This window comes from Pantherophis guttatus, chromosome 4 (assembly GCF_059756535.1).
Source record: "Pantherophis guttatus breed Tessera chromosome 4, ASM5975653v1, whole genome shotgun sequence".
Taxonomy (NCBI): Eukaryota; Metazoa; Chordata; class Lepidosauria; order Squamata; family Colubridae; genus Pantherophis; species Pantherophis guttatus.
In genome coordinates this window covers 129,344,711-129,364,049 of record NC_142066.1, presented here as the reverse complement: position 1 = coordinate 129,364,049, position 19,339 = coordinate 129,344,711, and the positions used below count along the sequence as shown (strand labels likewise).

Here is a 19,339-nt window from a genome sequence, read left to right as displayed (position 1 = left end):
TTTTGTAAAAGGAAACCATGTATATAAAAGAAACTGTGTATATAGTCACATTCAAAGATACGGGAAATAAATACCTTTTAAGCTGTCCTCTAAATTATAATAAGAATGCCTCAATTCTAGCAAATGTTTTTAGAATAGAAAAGCTCCATCAGTAAAAAAGAAATGTTACTGATGTTGGACAAATTCATGATGAAGTCTGCAAATGGTGCCCCACGGAAAACACTGAGCATGGGACAGACTGTGAAGGAATAGATTTACGCAGCATTGGGCATTTGCATCAAATTGAGCAGCTTAAATTGGATTTTAAAGTCAAGAGCTGTGCCAATAATATAAACTGAGTTAACACTAATTTGCACTAAAACAAACCACATCTGTCTAACATTGCTATCCTGTCTTTGAAAACTGATTAGATCTCTTTCTGACAGGGTGAAATCGGTTCTGCTGGAAATGTTGGCCCAAGTGGACCTGCTGGTCCCCGTGGTGATATTGGACTCCCTGGTGCTGCTGGACCTGTTGGCCCTGCTGTAAGTTACACAGAATCTCTGCCATTTATTGAATAAATGGCACTCAACAAATATGAAATTACGACCCTATACTTTTGTAAAACCAACTAATTATATATATTTTGCTCTCTTTTTTAGGGTAATCCTGGTACCAATGGTCTTGCTGGTGCTAAAGGCACTACTGTACGTATGCTTGTGTTGAAATCAATGTATTTCCTTATGGGGAATATTGTTCTTGGGGTTGCAGAGACAATCCTAGCATTGTAAAGTGGTTTCCTTTTTTTCTCTCTTTGAACAGGGTCTTCCTGGTGTGGCTGGTGCTCCTGGCCTGCCTGGTCCTCGCGGTATACCTGGTCCAACTGGTGCCTCCGGTGCAGCTGGTGCAAGAGGACTTGCTGTAAATTGCCTTAAATGCACTTAAACCCTTTTGTATTTGCTGCTTTTTCAAAGCTTGAAGTGCCCAGTTTTAATACTGAATGTTTTAATTGGCTATTAGACTTGCATCTACTCTCTAAGCCTGCAGTCATCTTCTGCATAAATGGTGCACAGTTGACAGATTTTCAATATTCTTAATATTCTGCATCTAGATTTAATATGGCCACATCTCTTTAAAAAGAGATGTTCTGTATCATTCTTTCCAACTATTTTATGAAGGAGGTTGTTTCTCCATGTTTGATTAGCTACTATAATCAAGTTCACAACTGACTACTTGATTATGCACAATTGTAGTATATAGTGAAAACAAGTTCACAACTGACCACTTGATTATGTACGATTATGGTATATAGTGAAAACAGCCTCCTCTATTAGGTTATTGCGGCTTAATCCCATCCTAAATGCATAATGCATCCACCATTTAACATTTTAAATCCATACCGTAAGCTTATATAGTTATCATTAAATTGTGAGAATTTAAAGGAATACCCATAGGCATGTTGTTCACTGCCGGCTGAACTCATATTTGGCGCATCCTAGCTAAATTATCTGTTATGCTATATAAACAACATTTCTTATTTTTTCCCAACTCATCTCTTTCTTCTGATCTCTGAATGAGTACATTTTCTAAGCCAGGAATGAAATTACCATAAATCAAAGTAAAATGAAATATAATTTTGCTAAAATGGTTAGATAAGCGCAGAGAATATTTGTTTAAAGATGCCTGCTTTGGCCCGATCCCTTAAAATTTAAGCAGTAATCCAAAACTAGAATCAACTTGATTGGTATGGGCGAGCATCTTAGTGCGTTATTTTTAAACTTAGCTTTTTCCATTACAGTTCTTCATAAAAAATATGTACTTAGAAGAGAAGAAACTAAATACTCTTCTCTGATATCTTGTTCTGTTTGGTTCTAGGGTGAACCTGGTCCCCCTGGATCCAAGGGAGAGACTGGTAACAAGGGTGAGCCTGTGAGTATTATAATAATATGAAATATCTTTACTTTTCAGAATGGCTTTTCATCCAAGTTAACTGGGTTAACAAGCTAGTGACTTTTCTGCTCTCTTTACCACCCCACAGGGTGTTGCTGGCCCAGCTGGTCCTGCTGGTCCATCTGGTGAGGAAGGCAAAAAAGGTCCCAATGGTGAAGCTGGATCTTCTGGTGCACCAGGATCTGCAGGTTTAAGAGTAAGTCTCTTGTATACTGTAAAAACAATGCTTTAAAAACATTTGGAAAATTGATAGGAAACATTCTATAGTGCACATACTTCATGAAAAGCATATTTAGTCTCCTAGCAGTTACAAAACTAAATAGGTCATTTGAAAAACCTCCCAGAATTATGTAGCAGTTAAGGTGTAAGACATTTCCCATCCAATAATGGAGGTCAATGAGTGATCTCTATTTCATCTTACTGTGATTGTAATAATGAAATGAGGAAAGGCCTCCACTTTGCAGTCCCGGTTCCAACCTAAAGGCACGTAGCAGACGAAAGCTTTTTCCTTTATATGTAAAATGTGTTTTTTACATTCTCATGTAACTGCTGGATTTCGTCCAACAAGACACAGTTTAGGACCAGGTTTCTAACTGAAAGTTCCCAGATATAAGAGAAAAACACAGACAATAAAATAAGAGAATTGAGGATAATATGCTGCGTGTTAAACTCTTGTGAATGCCATAGTATACTTATTTTTACTTTTTAACAGTCCTGTGCATAATCTCAAAACCTTCACAAATGAATTATGATATGATCTGCTTCTTTCCCAACATATAATTTTTAGTCTCCTGAACTGATTCTGAGAAAAGAAGCAATTTCTATGTACAAATAATGAATGAAAAGAAATAATAGATATACATTCATGCCTAATGCAACCTGTTTATGATGCTGAAATCATATCCTTCATACCACAGAAAAGTTCTGGTCATTTAAATTTTGCTGTGCTATAATCCATAAAGATACTGAAAGCTGAGTCTTAAAAAGTCACTTTTCACTTTCAGTCCCACATGCTGAGTTCAAATTAAATGATAAAGTGCAGGAAAACTAACATTTTGGAGCTTTCATAGTGTCTCTCTTTCCACTGAACAAAGAAATAGCCTTCGTACATTCCAATGTAAATGCTAATGCCTTATGTGTTTACCAAAGTCTTTTTCCAGTTCTGATCAAAAGTTGTGGTTTCTTTTATAGGGTGTTCCTGGATCTCGTGGTCTCCCAGGATCTGATGGCAGAGCTGGTGGTTTAGTAAGTTTTCAATTTCTTTTTTACAATCAGTTTATAATTTAGACAAATAAACTCCCCTCTACCTATCCCATAAAGTCAGCCAATAGATTTCTGGCATTATGTTCTAATGCAAGCCTCTTCTTTTGTAGGGCCCAGCTGGCAGTCGTGGTGCTACTGGTCCTGCAGGTGCTAAAGGTCCCAGCGGTGACACAGGTCGTCATGGTGAACCTGGTCTCATGGGTGCAAGAGTAAGTAAAGATGGATGATCTTTTGAAATCAATGAATAGTTTTAGATAGCAGCTGCATTCTGAATTTACATGGGCTTTTTTGCTTTCCCAATGGCCAGTTTTAAAAAATTTTTTAAAAAATGTTTATCAGATCTAGTAAAGGGATATTTTGTAGATTCATGACCTGATCTGCCTCCCATACCTGCACTGTAAAGCAGATTGTTCCTCTCATGTTTTAGACATATGAACCTGAAGTTGCAAGCTCCTCTATATTATGTTGTTCTCCCTATGCTCTGTTCCCCAGCAGAAAGTCAAAATGAACTGAATAATGGGTGGTGGTGTCGCTTTTAAATATATTTGCACAATTTTGGCAAATAAATCTAATTGAATTCAGTAGGGCATCTCTAGATAACAGTTTTTGATAGAGAACACTGCATTGTATTACATTTATGCCCATATTTAAATATGCATGTAGAGTGAAATTAAGTTTCTCATTCCAGTTTTAAGTAACTCAAAAGACACATTAAGGGTAAATACTGTATCTCTGTATATTTAGGGTCTCCCGGGACAGTCTGGAAGCCCAGGTCCGGCTGGAAAAGAAGGTCTTGGTGTAAGTATACCCTTCCATTTTGTTCTGTAAAGATTGAGCAGTAGAGACGTAGATATTTTAAATGGATTTTCTGGATAGCGTTTATATTTTATATTGATATTTTCATACCAAGCTTTAATATTTGAATCCTGTTTTTCTGTGATGTTTTTTAAAATATGGAATGTTCAAGAATTAATAACTAAGCCATGACCTGGAATTGCATTTTTATGTATATTGTATCTAAGCAATAGCTGTGCAATTTAATATTTATTAACTTTTTTTTCTAGTTATGTAGATCCATTTCCATAAAATCATGAAGGGAGGGGGGTTATTTGATTTTTTATTTTTTTGGAGAGGTATCAAACTACTGAACAGTGCTATAAGGACAGCCATGTAGGAAAATAATAAACTCTGAAATGTCTTCATAACCAATTTAAAGTGTCTTGCTCTCAATGGTCACACAATATTCAAGCAATGATATAAACTACAATGCAAGATCTGAAATTTTCTTCCTGCAGGGTCCAACTGGACCTGATGGTCGCCCTGGCCCAACTGGCCCAGCTGGTCCACGAGGTGAACCTGGAAATATCGGATTCCCAGGACCAAAAGGTCCAAATGTAAGTACTATACAATAGAATAGTATGATGTTGGCAAATAACATGACAGCAATTTACATTGCTGTTCATAGCACCAATTTTATGGCACTCCACTGGATGGCACCTTAACTGTATGTACCAGAAGTATACTACTCTAGTGCTAACACATTTGTCTTACTTAACACCATTTTGCTGATCCAAGAAGCTTTGGATTTAGCTGGCAGTCCCATTTATGAAATCCTTTACTTTCCTTTGTCATTTTAATTCTTTACCAAGGAAAGGGCTGAGCCTCACTAAGAGAAATTTATTTTCAGCTTAATGCTTATTTTAATTGTAAACCACTTATTGTTTTAACTGATGGTGGGTTTCAGTTATATTTTCTTTCTTCTTTTCACTTTGGGGTGTGTGTGTGTGTGAGAGAGAGTAATGCTTTAATTTTTTACCAATGCTTGGATAAGGAATGGTGTGGGTGTAACATTTATTTGTATTCATTTCTTCCATGGTTATAGCAAATATGTCACCTAAATCTTGCTCGGATGTAAATAAACATAATGCCATTGAACTGGAAGAAAATGGCAAATATGTTTGGTTAAATGCATCCATGGCACTGAATCTAATGATAACATATCAAGTCAAAACCACAGTGGAATAAATTGCTTAGGAGAGTTACAAAACTCTTATCTTTGGATGTATTTGAGGCAAGACCTCAGTGCCTTCCGCCGTGCCCTTAAAACCCACTTTTTCCAGCAAGCCGAGCTGGTTTAGGAAGAAATTTTTAAATTTTTTAAATGTTTTAATTTGTTTGTGACTTTTAAATTTTTGGGCCAAATTTATATATATTTTAATTGTTTTTAATATTTGTATTTCATGTTCTTAATTCTGGCTGTGCACCGCCCTGAGTCCTTAGGAAGAAGGGCGGTATATAAATTGAAAAATAAATAAATAAATAAATAAATAAACTTCTCCCTTGGATAAATATAATAGCTGGTTAGAGGCGTGATGATTTGTCATTTCTCTTTCAATTCTACATTTATGTGACTTTGTGCATACACATTTTCACTTTATGTATTTTTTTAACAGGGAGGAAGTTACTCAGTATAAGTGTAGTTCAGGATGTTTTATTCGACTGGGTGTGGGGAACGCATCCCTTTGGCAATTGTTTGCTTGCCAGTGAAAGTATGCAGGCTTCAACCTGTATTGCTGATTGTTCTTTTATCAGAATTCCTAATTTACTCATTTCTTCTTAATCTGAAAAAGGATGAGCCAATAGATAGCAACCTTAAGCAGGAGAAGCAGCAGATTCAAGATGTTCATCATGATACATCTTCTGCTAGAGCAGGCATCTCAAGAAATGCCCAATTATGCCAACTGTAGACCCTGTACAGAAATATAGAAATCTGGAGTCAAGTACTGTGGCGGGGTTGCTGTTATTAATTTTAATGCAGTAACTTATTTAACTGTGTTTCATTTTATCAGGGTGAACCTGGCAAACCTGGTGACAGAGGCAGTGTGGGCCTGACTGGTCCACAGGTAAGTGAAACTAATTTACACCCTATTTTTTTATACCTTAACTTTAGTAAGGAAAACATGATTTGCCAATAGTTAAGAATCTGCAATAATTGAATAATTTATAAAACAGAAAAAGACTGCTGTATTTATAAGTTCTCTGGCAGTAGTCATAAGCTAACATTTCGAATGAAGGTTACATGAAATAGAAACAGATAGAGTAGAACCTCTGGTCACGACAAACCAATCTGATCATGACTCAAACCTAATTTTGGAAATTTGGCGCTTACAAAAAAAATGGCGCAGAAGGGGAAATCGGCCACGGAAAAAAAATTGCAAATTTTTTGGTCTGAACCTGATTTGGTTGTGTTCAGAAGCATTCATAACCAGAGGTTCTACTGTACTGTACTCTCTAAGATATCATTCAGTATCTGGAGTATTTTACTTTATACCTTATACTGTATACTTTAGCTTATTGTAAGAAATTAAAATTTTCCCCTACCTTATTTTCTGGATCCAGGACAATATTTTTAGGAGAGCAATCCACTAACAAATTGTATTTTAAGCCACACTAATCTATTATAGCAATGTCCCCCAACCTTTTGGGCACCAGGGACTAGTTCTGTGGAAAATGGTTTTCTGTGGACCGGAGGGCGCATTGTTTCATGTGCTGCCTGCATCCTATGAGCGGGGCTTCACTTGTTTGCGTGGCAATTTTTCTGGCATGTCCCATCCCGATGCTGGTCCACAGACCAGGGGTTGGGGACCCTGTTTTATAGTACAATACTGAAAGTTTCTATATCATATCTACTAGTGAGAGTTCCACATTCATTAAAAGCAAAGTTTCCCTCATGTTGAAATCAGCTCTTAGTAATTTCACCAAAACTCCTGGAAATAATTAAGTAAGCAAACAAAACCACTGTATATTTTAGAATATGATTGTCCACACTATGAACAACTGAAGCTTTGTGGTTCTAGGGTCCTCCTGGTCCTGATGGAAACAATGGAGCTCAAGGTGCACCTGGTCTTGCTGTAAGTACAAGATTAATCCTAGTTAACTTCTGATGCTTCTTTGCCAATGATTTATTTCTCATCATTACAATTTTAATTATTTATTTTAGGGCAATGCAGGTCCAAAAGGTGAAACTGGTCCAGCTGGTGCTCCTGGCTTCCAAGTAAGTAAAGTTATCTTTTATCCAATATTGCCTTTTCTTGATCTGTAATGCTAGAATTGAATAAAGGCTGTTCAAATGTTACTAAATATCTCAACAAACCTTGATGACTTTAATATAGCCAAGCATCTTATCCTACCAAGTAAATTCAAATGCTTTACTGAACCTACGTTGCTAGTTAGATCATATCTTGCAAAGTGCACTTACTAAAAATAGGCATGCATAGAATTCAAATCACTAAGCTTCAGTGGATCAAAGACAATCAGGTTACGAGAATTGAAGACACTGTTCTTGATTGACAATAGCTACACACACATTTGCTATGTAAGACTCTGCAGTGCCTCCAATTCATTTCAGAAGAGGTGTTTTGCAATAAAAGGAATGTGAACTCATCCCTGGTTGGCAGTTCATGAAAGAAATTAGATTTGGTTGGACAGTCACAGAGGGTCACTGTGTTGACATCACTAGGCATTTTGAAGCATGCCTCTTTCAAGTCAGATTTGAAGTACTATATTGCTATGTTCACCATATGCAGGCTTAGTGGATGGGGCCAAGACATGGAAGGACTTGGGAAGAGAAATCAGTTGCAAAGAAACTGAGATTCACATATAGTGATTACTTTCATGTAGAAGGCTGGTTTTACAAGGGAATTTTTGATTTCCTATTCAAAACTCAAGAATGAATAAGATTGAATACAGCAGTGGCCCCCAACTTTTGGGCACCACAGATCGGTTCCATGGAGAGGGATTTTTCTGCGGATCAAAGGGGTGTAATTTGGTATGCTGCCTGCATCCCACAGATGGGGCTTCACAGATGTGGCCCAGTTTCTGGGATGTCGTGGTGCTGTGCCGGTCCATGGACCAGGATTTGGGGGACCCTAGAATAGAGTACAGTAATAGGGACAGATGAAGATATTTATTTTATTGCATGACCTGCGGTTTCCCTTATCTACAGCACATAAACAAATTACAGGACAATTACATTGTTTTTCCTTCATCTGTTCATTTATTTTCCTATAGGGCCTTCCTGGTCCCTCTGGTGGAGTTGGTGAAGCTGGCAAACCAGGTGAAAGAGTAAGTAGTAAAGTAATTCATATTATCCCTTGTGGTTTAATTAAGAAATTTGTACTTTAATTTAACACAGGGTTGGGGTTTTTTTTTTTTTTTTGGACATACATTGGATAAACTGCAGATTGTATTCAGTACTTTGGTCTTTCCAAGTCTGGATCCTTCCAAGACTCTTCCATCATCCCCAGATCCTCGAGCCATTAGGAAATTATACAAAAAAATGAGATTGAGAGAGTGATTATATCCCTTGGAAAGACATACTTCATAAAGTGTCTGAGGCCTAGCAGTGAATTATCTATTTCTCTGCTATAATCAAAGTACACTAAAATCAGTGAAAATAGCATGCCAAGCAGATACATATTTCTTCAGCATTATTTGAAATTCCCCCTTTTCATATGAAGTGGATTTCATTTATCTGCCTACTCTTATTCTGGCAAATTGGAAAAACAAATTTACTGCTGCTTTTTGTCCTGTGAAACAAAAAGAAAACAAAATGCTGGGATTTTAAAAAGGGACTATTAAAACAAATCTACCAGCTTAGTTTATTTTTTTTTTCAGACAGTGAACATTTTTTCAACAAGTGACATATGCATTGGACACAAGTCTTTCTTTATCTCCAGAGTTTCCCTTCCTTTTAATCTCACAATTAAGAGTAAAGCTCCTGGTTCCTTCTATTCCTTGAAACCAGCTTGAACCTGGTGACTTCTCTGATTTGTATATGTAATTTTCATGACAAAAATACACATTGCAGCACCTTAGAATCTTTTCCCATTTCCTAATGTGGGGATTTCCTGCCAGAAAATCCAAGTAATAATCATAACCAGCACTATTTCACTTTTGAGATCAGCCAAGATTGACCTAAGCACTGCAATATTCTTGAGTGAATCTCACAGCAACCCTGAAAATGATCAGTCTGACCTAGCATCATTCAAAATCTTAAAGGGAATTTGAATCTTGAGTAGTCATTTATTCACTTGACATCCCTCAAGCTATCACATGTTCCATAGCTTCCAGCTATAGGAGAATTAAGACTCCCAGAATTCCCAAATCACATGGCATTTAGCCAGACTAAGTGACAATCTGGGGATTGTAGAGTAGCCCTAATGCATCTACAGGGCACCAGATTAGAGAATACTGTTCTATGCCACACAAATGTCATACTCTGCCATAAAGTCAAACAGCATTTGAAAAAAAACAAAAAACAAATATTGTTCCCTTCCTGCAGTACTAAACGTCGATTTGGTGGCCAAGGCCTGAATTTAAATTATTCACAACTTATTCTGAATTGTACTGAATTACAGCAAAACTTGCAGAAAGGTATAATCTGGTTTTACTTCTTTTAGTGACCCGATTGTCTTTCTTTTGTTCAGAATATCTATTGCCTTTTATCTTTCTGGATGAAAATATCATTAGATCTCTGAATGTCATATTCTGAAGCAGTGCTTTTAAAAAATAATTTTAAAGAATGTGTTAACAAATCTTTATTTGTACCTAGGGTGCTCATGGTGACTTTGGTCTCCCTGGTCCTGCTGGCTCAAGAGTAAGTATATGCTTTTCTACAGTTTAGTACTTTTTTTCCTTCTTTATTTGAAATACAGTAGAATATAGTATTAGGTAGTATTATACTATAATTTGAAAGTGTGTGAGAGTATATAAGTTCCTTATCTTGTAGAAATCAGTATTTTAAGATGAGTTCCTATATAGAAAAGTAGTTCTATCATATAGTTAGATTTTTTTTGAATAATGTAATCATTATATCAGAGAAATATAAATATTGAGATAATATTCTATTATTTCTATATAGAAAGATATATTTCTATATACAAATATTTCTATTTCTATTATTTAGTGTGACTTATAAATTTAGTATGCAATGTACATTTAGTCAGACCCAGAACCAATTAACACTGTAAATAAGTAAGCACCACAATAGACCAAAAATGGACACCATTAAATCTAAACCATTTTAAGTAGCTGTGACATCTTATGAACCAACAAGCATAACATACATGTACAGCTTTCCACACCTTTTCAGTTTCTGCATTAGTGAGATTGAGACTCCCGGATTGCCATTTACTTTATACTCATCTGCTTCCTTCAGGGTGAACGTGGTGCACCAGGTGAAAGCGGTGCTGCTGGTCCTGCAGGCCCTCTGGGAAGCCGTGGCCCATCCGGTCCACCAGGTGCTGATGGTAATAAGGTAAGGTAGAAGGAAGAATTGCTATTTTTCTTAAATCCAGGAGAGGGCACTGTGAAGGTCCTGTGGGAAGAATACAGTCAGATGCAGAGAGCAATAACATCTACATTATTTCTAAATCTTCATTGTGAAAATGACAGATTTTAACATGTCTTCTGTAAAATTTTGCAATGTGCAGAATATGCAACTGGGAAACATCAAACAATTAGATGGTGAAACAATATAGCTCAGGTCTTTTTAGCGTGGGCTTTATTAATTTCAGTTAACAACAGAACTTTAAAATGTTATATCTGTAACACTGAAAGTTTCTTCTATGTTAAAAAGTTTGGGCATATGCTTTCAAAAGTTCACATTTCGTTTTTGTTTAAATAACATCTTGTTATGTAGCAGTGATAAACCATTCTTTATAAAAAGAGACTTGGAAGTCTTCTGCATCAGCTGATCTACACAAAAAGCTGTCATCTTGGAATGGCAACTTCCTCTAGGGGTATTGAGGAGGAAGAAAAGGGAAACGAAACATGACACTATCTTTGCAGGAAGAGGACATTTTCACAGTCTACTACTTTTCATTCTAAATATTGCTGCTTTGCTGAATTTGAGCAGGGAAAGCAAGACCCACTTGCCTCTACTATAAAAAGAAATAATATTTCATTTTTCTGCAATCTATTTTTCTCATCTATTCTGGATTAAACCCCTATGAAATGTACAACAATCTGAAATGAATCAAATTTATTTATCAGAGATCCACTGATATATGTTTAGCATAAATACATAGTTAAAGTATATGCATCCAATTCTAATCACTTGAACATTAGAGGATAAAAATGCCCTTCAACCTATTGATGATGATGACCAATACATCCCTTGCAGGTTATGGACCATAATCTATTATGCCGATCTAGTGCAAGTTTGTAAAACAGGTTGTTGTTTTTTAATTTCTCAATCTAAGATGAGACATTGATTGGACTAGAGTCTTCAGCTGACTTCTGGTTCTTAGTCTAGCATCTTAACCCTTACATCACACTGGATCTCTCTTTACATGTCTTAATACTGATTTTCTTGGAAAAATAACAAATGAGAGCAGCAGAAGAAACCTTGCCTGGTTTTCTTTTGAGTCCTTAAATCTTTTCCTTTCTTGTTTCGCTAGGGTGAACCTGGATCTGTCGGTGCAGTTGGTAGTGCAGGCCCATCTGGTCCTAGTGGAGTCCATGGTGAGAGAGGTGCTGCTGGTGGCCCAGGAGGCAAAGGTGAAAAGGTAAAAGAATACTGTCCCACAATTAAGAATACATAATTTACCATCAGTTTTCTGCAGGGAAAGGTTTATAGCCCAACAATAGTGCACATAGCTTGCAATCGTAACATGCCCACCATGACCAGAAACAGCAATAGTATTTAGACTTATATACCACTTCACAGTGCTTTACAGTCATCTCTAAGCAGTTTATAGAGTCAGCATATTGTCCAAAACAATCTGGCTCCTCATTTTACTGACCATGGAAGGATGGAAGGCTGAGTCAACTTTGAGCCAATGAGGATCAAACTGCCAGCAGTTGGCAGTCAGCAGAATTAGCCTGCAGTATTGCATTCTATCCACTGTGCCAGAAATGAATCCACTCTAAAAATCTAGTTTGCTGTTAAATTGAGGGGGTGGGGCGGGGACCTGATCAAGAAGCACCAATAATCTTGCTCTGAAGCACTTTGTGATACCAGGAGAACAGGAAAGGGGTGGGGAAATTGAATTGGGTTTGTCTGGGATCCCTGATCAAAGACATTTTTGCTCAATTCCTGAAGTAGCCTTCAACTTCTACAATGCTATACCAGCATGAGCAATGTGCTTAGACTATCCCTGGTCTGTTTTTTTGTTTTTTTTATAATTCTGAAGGTTGGCACATATTTGAAACTATACGGTCAATACATTATATTAAGAAAAGTTAATTGATTAATTAAATTAAGGAAGGTTTCAGACAAATGTTGAGAAAAGGCTGAGAAGAAGAACAGAAAAATAACTTCTAGGACCTAGAAAGAGGGTTTGGGGCATAGTTAGGATTGAGAGGAGGCAAATGAGGTAGAGGAAATATTGTACCAATCTTCAAATATCTGGAAGGATCTCACACAGAAGAAAGTCAGTTAGTCACAATATAAAATAATGGATTGAAGTTAAGGGAAAGCAGGTGCCAAATGACCACTGCAAAGCAATACTTAACAATAATAGCTATTCAGCAATGAAACTAAATCCATCCTTTAGTGTCTAAAGGGGTCTGCCACCTTGGCAACTTGAAGACTTGTGGACTTCAATTCCCAGAGTTCCTCAGCCAGCGAAGCTGAGGTTCGCAAGTCTTAACTTTGCCAAGGTTGCAGACCCCTGCTTTAGTGCATGTATTCAAATTAAGGCTAGATAACTATTTATCAGAAATGTTTTAATTTAACTTTTATATTAAACGGGATGGAGTACATGGCTTAAACCAGTGTTTCTGAACTTTAGCAACTTTTAAGATGTGGGTGGACTTAAAGTCTCAGCAACTTGGCTGGGACAGTTGAAATCCACACATATTAAGGTTGTTGAGGTTGAGAAACATTGATTTAAACTATTATTTCTAACTCTTTCTTTCCACATGCTTGTCAGAGAATGCAGAATGCAGCATTGGGTAGGGTTAAACTCTTAACATCTTAATAATTGAGAATTTCAAAATAACAAACACTTTTTAAAAAAACCAAAATTGGCCATTTTGTTTTTTGAGTATATTTGAAATATTGAAGTGTCTTTAGAAGGTTCACAGTTATTTCTGTCACCCAAATGAGAGGGATTGTTTCATCAGTAAATCAATGAATTGGCTGAAATGGTTAACCAAGACAAAATTGAAACTGTTTCAATGGGTGAAACTGTTCCTCAGCATTTCTTTTGAAATCATAATCATATAAAGCATCCCACATTACCTAGGCATAATCACAATTTGTGCTTTATTTCAGGGTCCATCTGGCTTCAGAGGAGATACTGGAGCATCAGGAAGAGATGGTTCACGAGTAAGCATGCGTCTTTAATTTATTTCCAAGGAACTGTGCAATTCTTCTAGCAACTACAACATGAAAGCCAGCTAGTATTTTAAAATGTAGATGGCATGAAATTCTCCTTAAGTGACCTTATCCTAAAGTCAGTGGCAAAAAGCATAAAAACTGTTTAGAATTTAAATCAGATTGCACGGAATGATTGTATTTTATTTATGGAAACTGTGAAATTAAATTTATTTCAAATTACCTGGAAGGTTAGGAACATTTGGGGAGAAGAGGTGTTAGTAGAATTGAAAAAAATATAATTCTTTAAAAAAAAAAATTCTGTAGTATTTTATATTAAACTCCTTATTGAGGGTTTAATACTATCAGTTTAGTGACCATTCAAATTTACAGCAAGACTAAAAAAGTTATTTATGACCAGTCCTCGCACTTATGACCATTATAGCATCCCCACAGTCACTGGATCAAAATTCAGGTGCTTGGCAATAAGCATGTTGTATATACAATTGATACAACTTCCTGGAATCCTGCAATTGCCATTTGTAATCTTCCCAACTGGCAAGCGAAATCAGTGGGAAGCCAGATTTATTTAACAACTGCGTGATTAATTTAGCAACTGCTGCGATTCACATAACAACTGTGGCAAAAAGGATTGGGCATGACTTACTTAACAACCGCCTTGCTTAGCATTGGAAATCTGGTCTGAATTATGGTCACAATTGAAGGACTACTTGTACCCTAAACTCAACAAAAATACACAGAGATCAAGTTACTCTTTTTGGTTTTCAGGGAGCCCCTGGTGCTGTTGGTGCCCCAGGACCTGCTGGTGCTAGTGGCGAAAGAGTAAGTCTTTTTTATTTATTTATTATTAAATTTATGTGCCACCTATCTAGTCCAGATATTTTTGGGATATTTCCTAGGCATATTCCCAGAATATAGATGTGGAACATTGATCATTTTATAGCTAAACAAATCATCCTTAGTTAGGAAATAGTTAGTTCAGAAATAGTAGGTTTCTGCTCACTGTTTAACATATTAAAACAGTGAACTGGAACAAAAAATAAAGTTATTGCATATTCATGCCATGATAAAATAAGAGAGAAAAATCAATCATGGGTCATTGAAATTTGCTGGAGTTTTAATTAATTTTAGTTAATAGATCTTGAAATTAAATAGAATATTTAATTTCAGGGTCAGTCTACAAAATAAAAAGAAAAGATAAATAGAAATTCCGTTGGTGAAAAAAACATTTCACTTGATATCTTGGAAGGAATATTTCTAACTAATAAAGGAGAATATTTGTAGCTCAGGATTGAAGCAAGTGGTCCTCCGTGCTCTTTGAGCTTGGTTGTTTTCTTGCAGTCATTTCATTACCCAAACTGGTAACATGAGTGCTGGCACCAGGAACCCCTGATATATTTCTAAGTTTGCAGTGTACTGAAACAATCCTTTCTTCAAAGCAGTACTTCCCAACTTCAACAGCTTTAAAGGTCTCTGAACATCAACTCCCAGAATATCCCCAGCCAGCATTCTTCTAGCATTCTCCCAGGATTCTGAGACTTGAAGTCTATCCATCTTGAAGTGGTCAAGGTTGACAGACATTATTCTACAGCCTAGAAACAGCTGATCTTTTGTTTCTATTAGGGCGAAGGTGGTTCTGCTGGACCTGCTGGACCTGCTGGAGCTCGTGGATCCCCTGTAAGTAGTAAAATAATGATTTTTTTTTTTAAATGACGTTAACATTTCTGGGAACCTCTGAAGTAGAAGAGCAGCTAAAGAAAGGTGTCCTTAACTTCCTTTGTTTTTTTCCTTACTGTAGGGTGAGCGTGGTGAAGCCGGACCTGCTGGGCCTCCTGGATTTGCTGGTCCTGCTGTACGTATAAAGAAACACTGTTTGCTTTCTCCAGTTTTCTACCTTCGGTTGTTTAATTAAATATCTCAACTTTAAATATCTCAACTTCGAATTTTAAATGTTTTGTTTCTGTCAGGGTGCAGCTGGTCAGACAGGTGTTAAAGGAGAAAGAGGACAGAGAGGTCCTAAAGGTGATGTAGGTCCCCAAGGTTCCATTGGTGCTGTCGGTAGTGCTGGTCCTGCTGTAAGTAAATGAAATCTTACATTACATTCTTTATTTTTCGGCTATATGACGTAATCTTGATATTTCATATTCACGTTCTTAAATCCACTGCTAAGATGCCAAATAGCACACTTATTAAGTAACCTCAAATCTAGATTAATTTATATGTGGCATATCAAGAATTTCTCCCAAAGAATTTTTTTATTATTATTTATATGCCGCCCTTCTCCGGAGACTCAGGGCAACTTACAATGCGTTAAGCAATAGCCTTCATACTTTTGTATATTTTATACAAAGTCAGCTTATTGCCCCCAGAAACCGGGTCCTCATTCCTCAAAGAATATCTATATATATTAGTGACTAAAAATGAAGATTTCCTACCTCAGAGGACATTCTCTCTCTCCCTCCCTCCCTCTTCCCCTCTCTCCCTCCTTCCCTCTCTCGCTCTCTCTCTCGCTCTCCCGCTCCCTCCCTCACTCTGTCTCTCTCTCCCTCTCTCTCCCTCCTTCCCTCTCTCGCTCTGTCTCTCTCCCTCCCTCCCTCTCTCGCTGTGTGTTTCTCTCCCTCTCTCCCTCTGCCTCTCTCCCCCCCTTCTCGCTGTGTCTCTCTCTCCCTCTCTCGCTGTGTCTCTCTCCCTCTCTCTCCTTCTCCGTCTCTCTCCCTCCCCCCTCTCGCTCTGTGTTTCTCTCCCTCTCTCCCTCCCTCCCTCCCTCTCTTGCTGTGTGTGTGTCTCTCTCTCTTTGTCCCTCTCTCTCTCACACACGCACACAACATAATTTGTAATGACTCACAGTGATTAACAACATTTTTCACTGCTGAAATAAATAACTGATTTTAATCAGGTAGGATGTACTGGTTCAAGTTCAAGAAGTTAAGATTCATACTATGAGCTATGATTACTCATAAATAATTACAAATTACCTTATTAATGAATTTTGGTAACCAGTCATGTAAACCAGAAGTGGGTTTCACATAATTTTATCACTGGATTGCCACACAGCAAAAATGTGAGCGCGTGCAGCTTGCACACATGCGCGTGGCTTGCACACATGCGCGCAGCTTAGAAAACATGACATAGTGCCGGGGTGGGTGGGCGGACCACCATTGGTGTAAACACTATTCCAAAGTTATAAACTTTTTTGTGACCTCTCCTGTCAATGTTATATTCTAAAAGGGTGGGGCACAGGATACCTCTAACACATAGCATCTGTTTTTGAGAAAGAGACCACTTCTACAAATCATCTGTTACTGTGACTTCATTATAGGATAGCTAAGTAGGCAGCCAAGATCCATATAATTCCTAGATGGTAACAAAAAAAATATGAAACATTTTGTTTCCTACTTGTAATAGTCCTAAGAGAATGACTAAGAGAAGTCATTGCTCCTATTGTCCTTCTCAATGAAATCGTTGTATTTCCTTAAGCCTGAAGACCATTGTGAAATAGGAGCAAATAAGCTACCATTGATTCTAAAGGAAAATAGGGTCATCATGAGGTACTTTATGAGTCTTATCTTAGATGTGCTTTCTTCCTATATACAGGGCCCTGTTGGTCAAGCCGGTCCTTCTGGAGGCCGTGGTGATAATGGTCCACCTGTAAGTCTGGAAACTTATCTTATTTATCCATTTCATTTATGTAGCTATTGATTACTATGAAACCTAATTTTTCTCTTGCTTTTTTAAAATAGGGTGCCAACGGTTTTCCTGGGAATGCTGGCAGACCTGGACCTCCTGGCCCTGCTGTAAGTAATTCCTGCAAAAATCCCTTTGTAATTCATACCAAGTAAGTTTTTGCTTTCTCTGTGCAGACCAATGTTTCTCAGCCTTAAAATCTTTGTATGAACTTAAAACTCCAAAAATTCGCTGTCCGGATATTACTTTGTTTCACCTTAGAATTTTTATCAAGCCGTTATAATATGAGAAGATTATCCATTATTTCCAATCCATTACTACCAGTTATTGTACCTAAATAGGTTGGGGCCATTTCATATCTTTATAGGCAAAGCAGAACCATACTGAAATTAAAGTCTCAGTATTGCTTGTGAGAAAACCACAAAAGCAGAATGCAAAAAGATCTAAATCTGGAGTATTTCTTTGCCGTTTTACTGTTATGCTGATTTTAATGCTCTATAGTTTCAGTCTCAAAATCACAGGAAAGTACTATCAGTTTTCACCCTTCACAATTGGTAGAACTACCTGTTTTCTCGAAAATAAGACCCTGTCTTATATTTTTTTGAACCGAAATAAGCTCTTGGTCTTATTTTTGAGGAGGCCTTATTATTTTGGGGCACGTGGAGCAAGACGGGGCTCCTCTTGCTGTCTTACCTGCTTTCCAGCTCTGTGTCCATAACTCTAACCAGAGGAAATGGTGGGGACCGGCTGCGCATGCGTTTAAATATTTTCAGGGAGGACTTATTTTCAGGGGGGCTTATTTTAGCACATGCGCTCAAAAGTCCGATTGGCTTATTATCAGAGGATATCTTATTTTAGGGGAAACAGGGTATTAAGGGTCAAAAAAAGGGGGGGCAGGGCCGGATTTAGATGAAAAGAGGCCCTAGGCTATTCCACTTATGAGGCCCTTTCACCTATAGTGAAAGTGTAATTTTAATTTTGCTAACAATTTGAATGTAGGCCCCTCTTGATCTTGAGGCCCTAGGCTGAAGCCTAGTTAGCCTATAGGAAAATCCGGCCCTGGGGGGTGGAGATGTGAATTGCTTATAAGCCTAGGGCTATAGATTGCCTGTGCCTCATGTAAAGTATATTTTGCCCTATTTTTTCAAAATCAGAAATACCTGGACAAATCAGTCCTAATCATAGCAATCTAATAACCGTAATGAGCAAAGAGTTCATATAGCCTGCATGCATTATTGACCAGGCTCAAATACTACGCCCTTTGAATTTATTTATTTAGCTTATGGCATGCCCTTTGAAATGTAGCTATGATGTAGTGCTATAACACAAGCAGATGACCTGGCATTTATGTAGATTTGCTTGACAATCTTACATATAATAATTTTGTGTCTTATTTCACATTTCCCATTAAGTCCAGCAGGAGTGGCCCATAATGAGGAACATTTGGAGTTGTAGATATAACAGGCCACATAACAATCAATCTAGATGACTAAAATTCTATCTCAGCAAATGCTATTTAACAGTGAGGTCAAGCTTTCTTTACATACTTGTTTGATTCTGTGCAGTTTACTAAAGCAATATTACATGAGATCCCATTAGTGTCTTTGTTCACTCTTTATTTGGATTAATAATTTGCTATCTCTTGACTGATGAAGCTGAGATGTCACTATGCAATTACATTATGATTTTATTCCTAGGGTATCACTGGTCCATCTGGCCCCCCTGGTCCTGCTGGCAAAGAGGGAATTCGAGGCCCACGTGGTGACACTGGCCCAATGGGTCGTTCTGGTGAAACTGGCATTGCTGGACCCCCTGGTTTCAGTGGAGAAAAAGGCCCATCAGGAGAAGCTGGTGCTGCTGTAAGTTGTCCAGAACACTTTTCAATACTCAAGGCAGCAAACACATCCAATACATTTCCTCCCCCTATTTTTTTCCACAAATAAAGTCAATAATCTCAAAAGTGAATATAAGGATGCCATAAGAATTTTTCCTTAATCCATAATGGTTGCCAGTTGCATCAGCTGCAGGTAGGCTTCACTACTCAGCAAGCAATGCTACTTGCAATGGCACCTTATTCCACTGGAATGGCAAAAAATAATTGATTCAGAGAATGCAGAC

At 37.5% G+C, this 19,339-nt stretch overlaps 1 protein-coding gene across 1 annotated transcript in view; it reads left to right on the top strand.

The window, feature by feature from the left end:
* COL1A2 (collagen type I alpha 2 chain) overlaps positions 1 to 19,339 on the top strand; it is a 52,509-nt gene that overhangs the window by 21,489 nt on the left and 11,681 nt on the right. The window contains exons 16-39 of the mRNA XM_087892779.1: positions 426 to 524; positions 642 to 686; positions 802 to 900; positions 1,855 to 1,908; positions 2,018 to 2,125; positions 3,121 to 3,174; positions 3,303 to 3,401; positions 3,937 to 3,990; positions 4,488 to 4,586; positions 6,042 to 6,095; positions 7,050 to 7,103; positions 7,193 to 7,246; positions 8,263 to 8,316; positions 9,806 to 9,850; positions 10,412 to 10,510; positions 11,655 to 11,762; positions 13,475 to 13,528; positions 14,306 to 14,359; positions 15,161 to 15,214; positions 15,336 to 15,389; positions 15,505 to 15,612; positions 17,132 to 17,185; positions 17,278 to 17,331; positions 18,919 to 19,080. Coding sequence (XP_087748905.1) covers positions 426 to 524; positions 642 to 686; positions 802 to 900; positions 1,855 to 1,908; positions 2,018 to 2,125; positions 3,121 to 3,174; positions 3,303 to 3,401; positions 3,937 to 3,990; positions 4,488 to 4,586; positions 6,042 to 6,095; positions 7,050 to 7,103; positions 7,193 to 7,246; positions 8,263 to 8,316; positions 9,806 to 9,850; positions 10,412 to 10,510; positions 11,655 to 11,762; positions 13,475 to 13,528; positions 14,306 to 14,359; positions 15,161 to 15,214; positions 15,336 to 15,389; positions 15,505 to 15,612; positions 17,132 to 17,185; positions 17,278 to 17,331; positions 18,919 to 19,080 — 1,773 coding nt within the window. The remainder of the gene's footprint in view (positions 1 to 425; positions 525 to 641; positions 687 to 801; positions 901 to 1,854; positions 1,909 to 2,017; positions 2,126 to 3,120; positions 3,175 to 3,302; positions 3,402 to 3,936; positions 3,991 to 4,487; positions 4,587 to 6,041; positions 6,096 to 7,049; positions 7,104 to 7,192; positions 7,247 to 8,262; positions 8,317 to 9,805; positions 9,851 to 10,411; positions 10,511 to 11,654; positions 11,763 to 13,474; positions 13,529 to 14,305; positions 14,360 to 15,160; positions 15,215 to 15,335; positions 15,390 to 15,504; positions 15,613 to 17,131; positions 17,186 to 17,277; positions 17,332 to 18,918; positions 19,081 to 19,339) is intronic.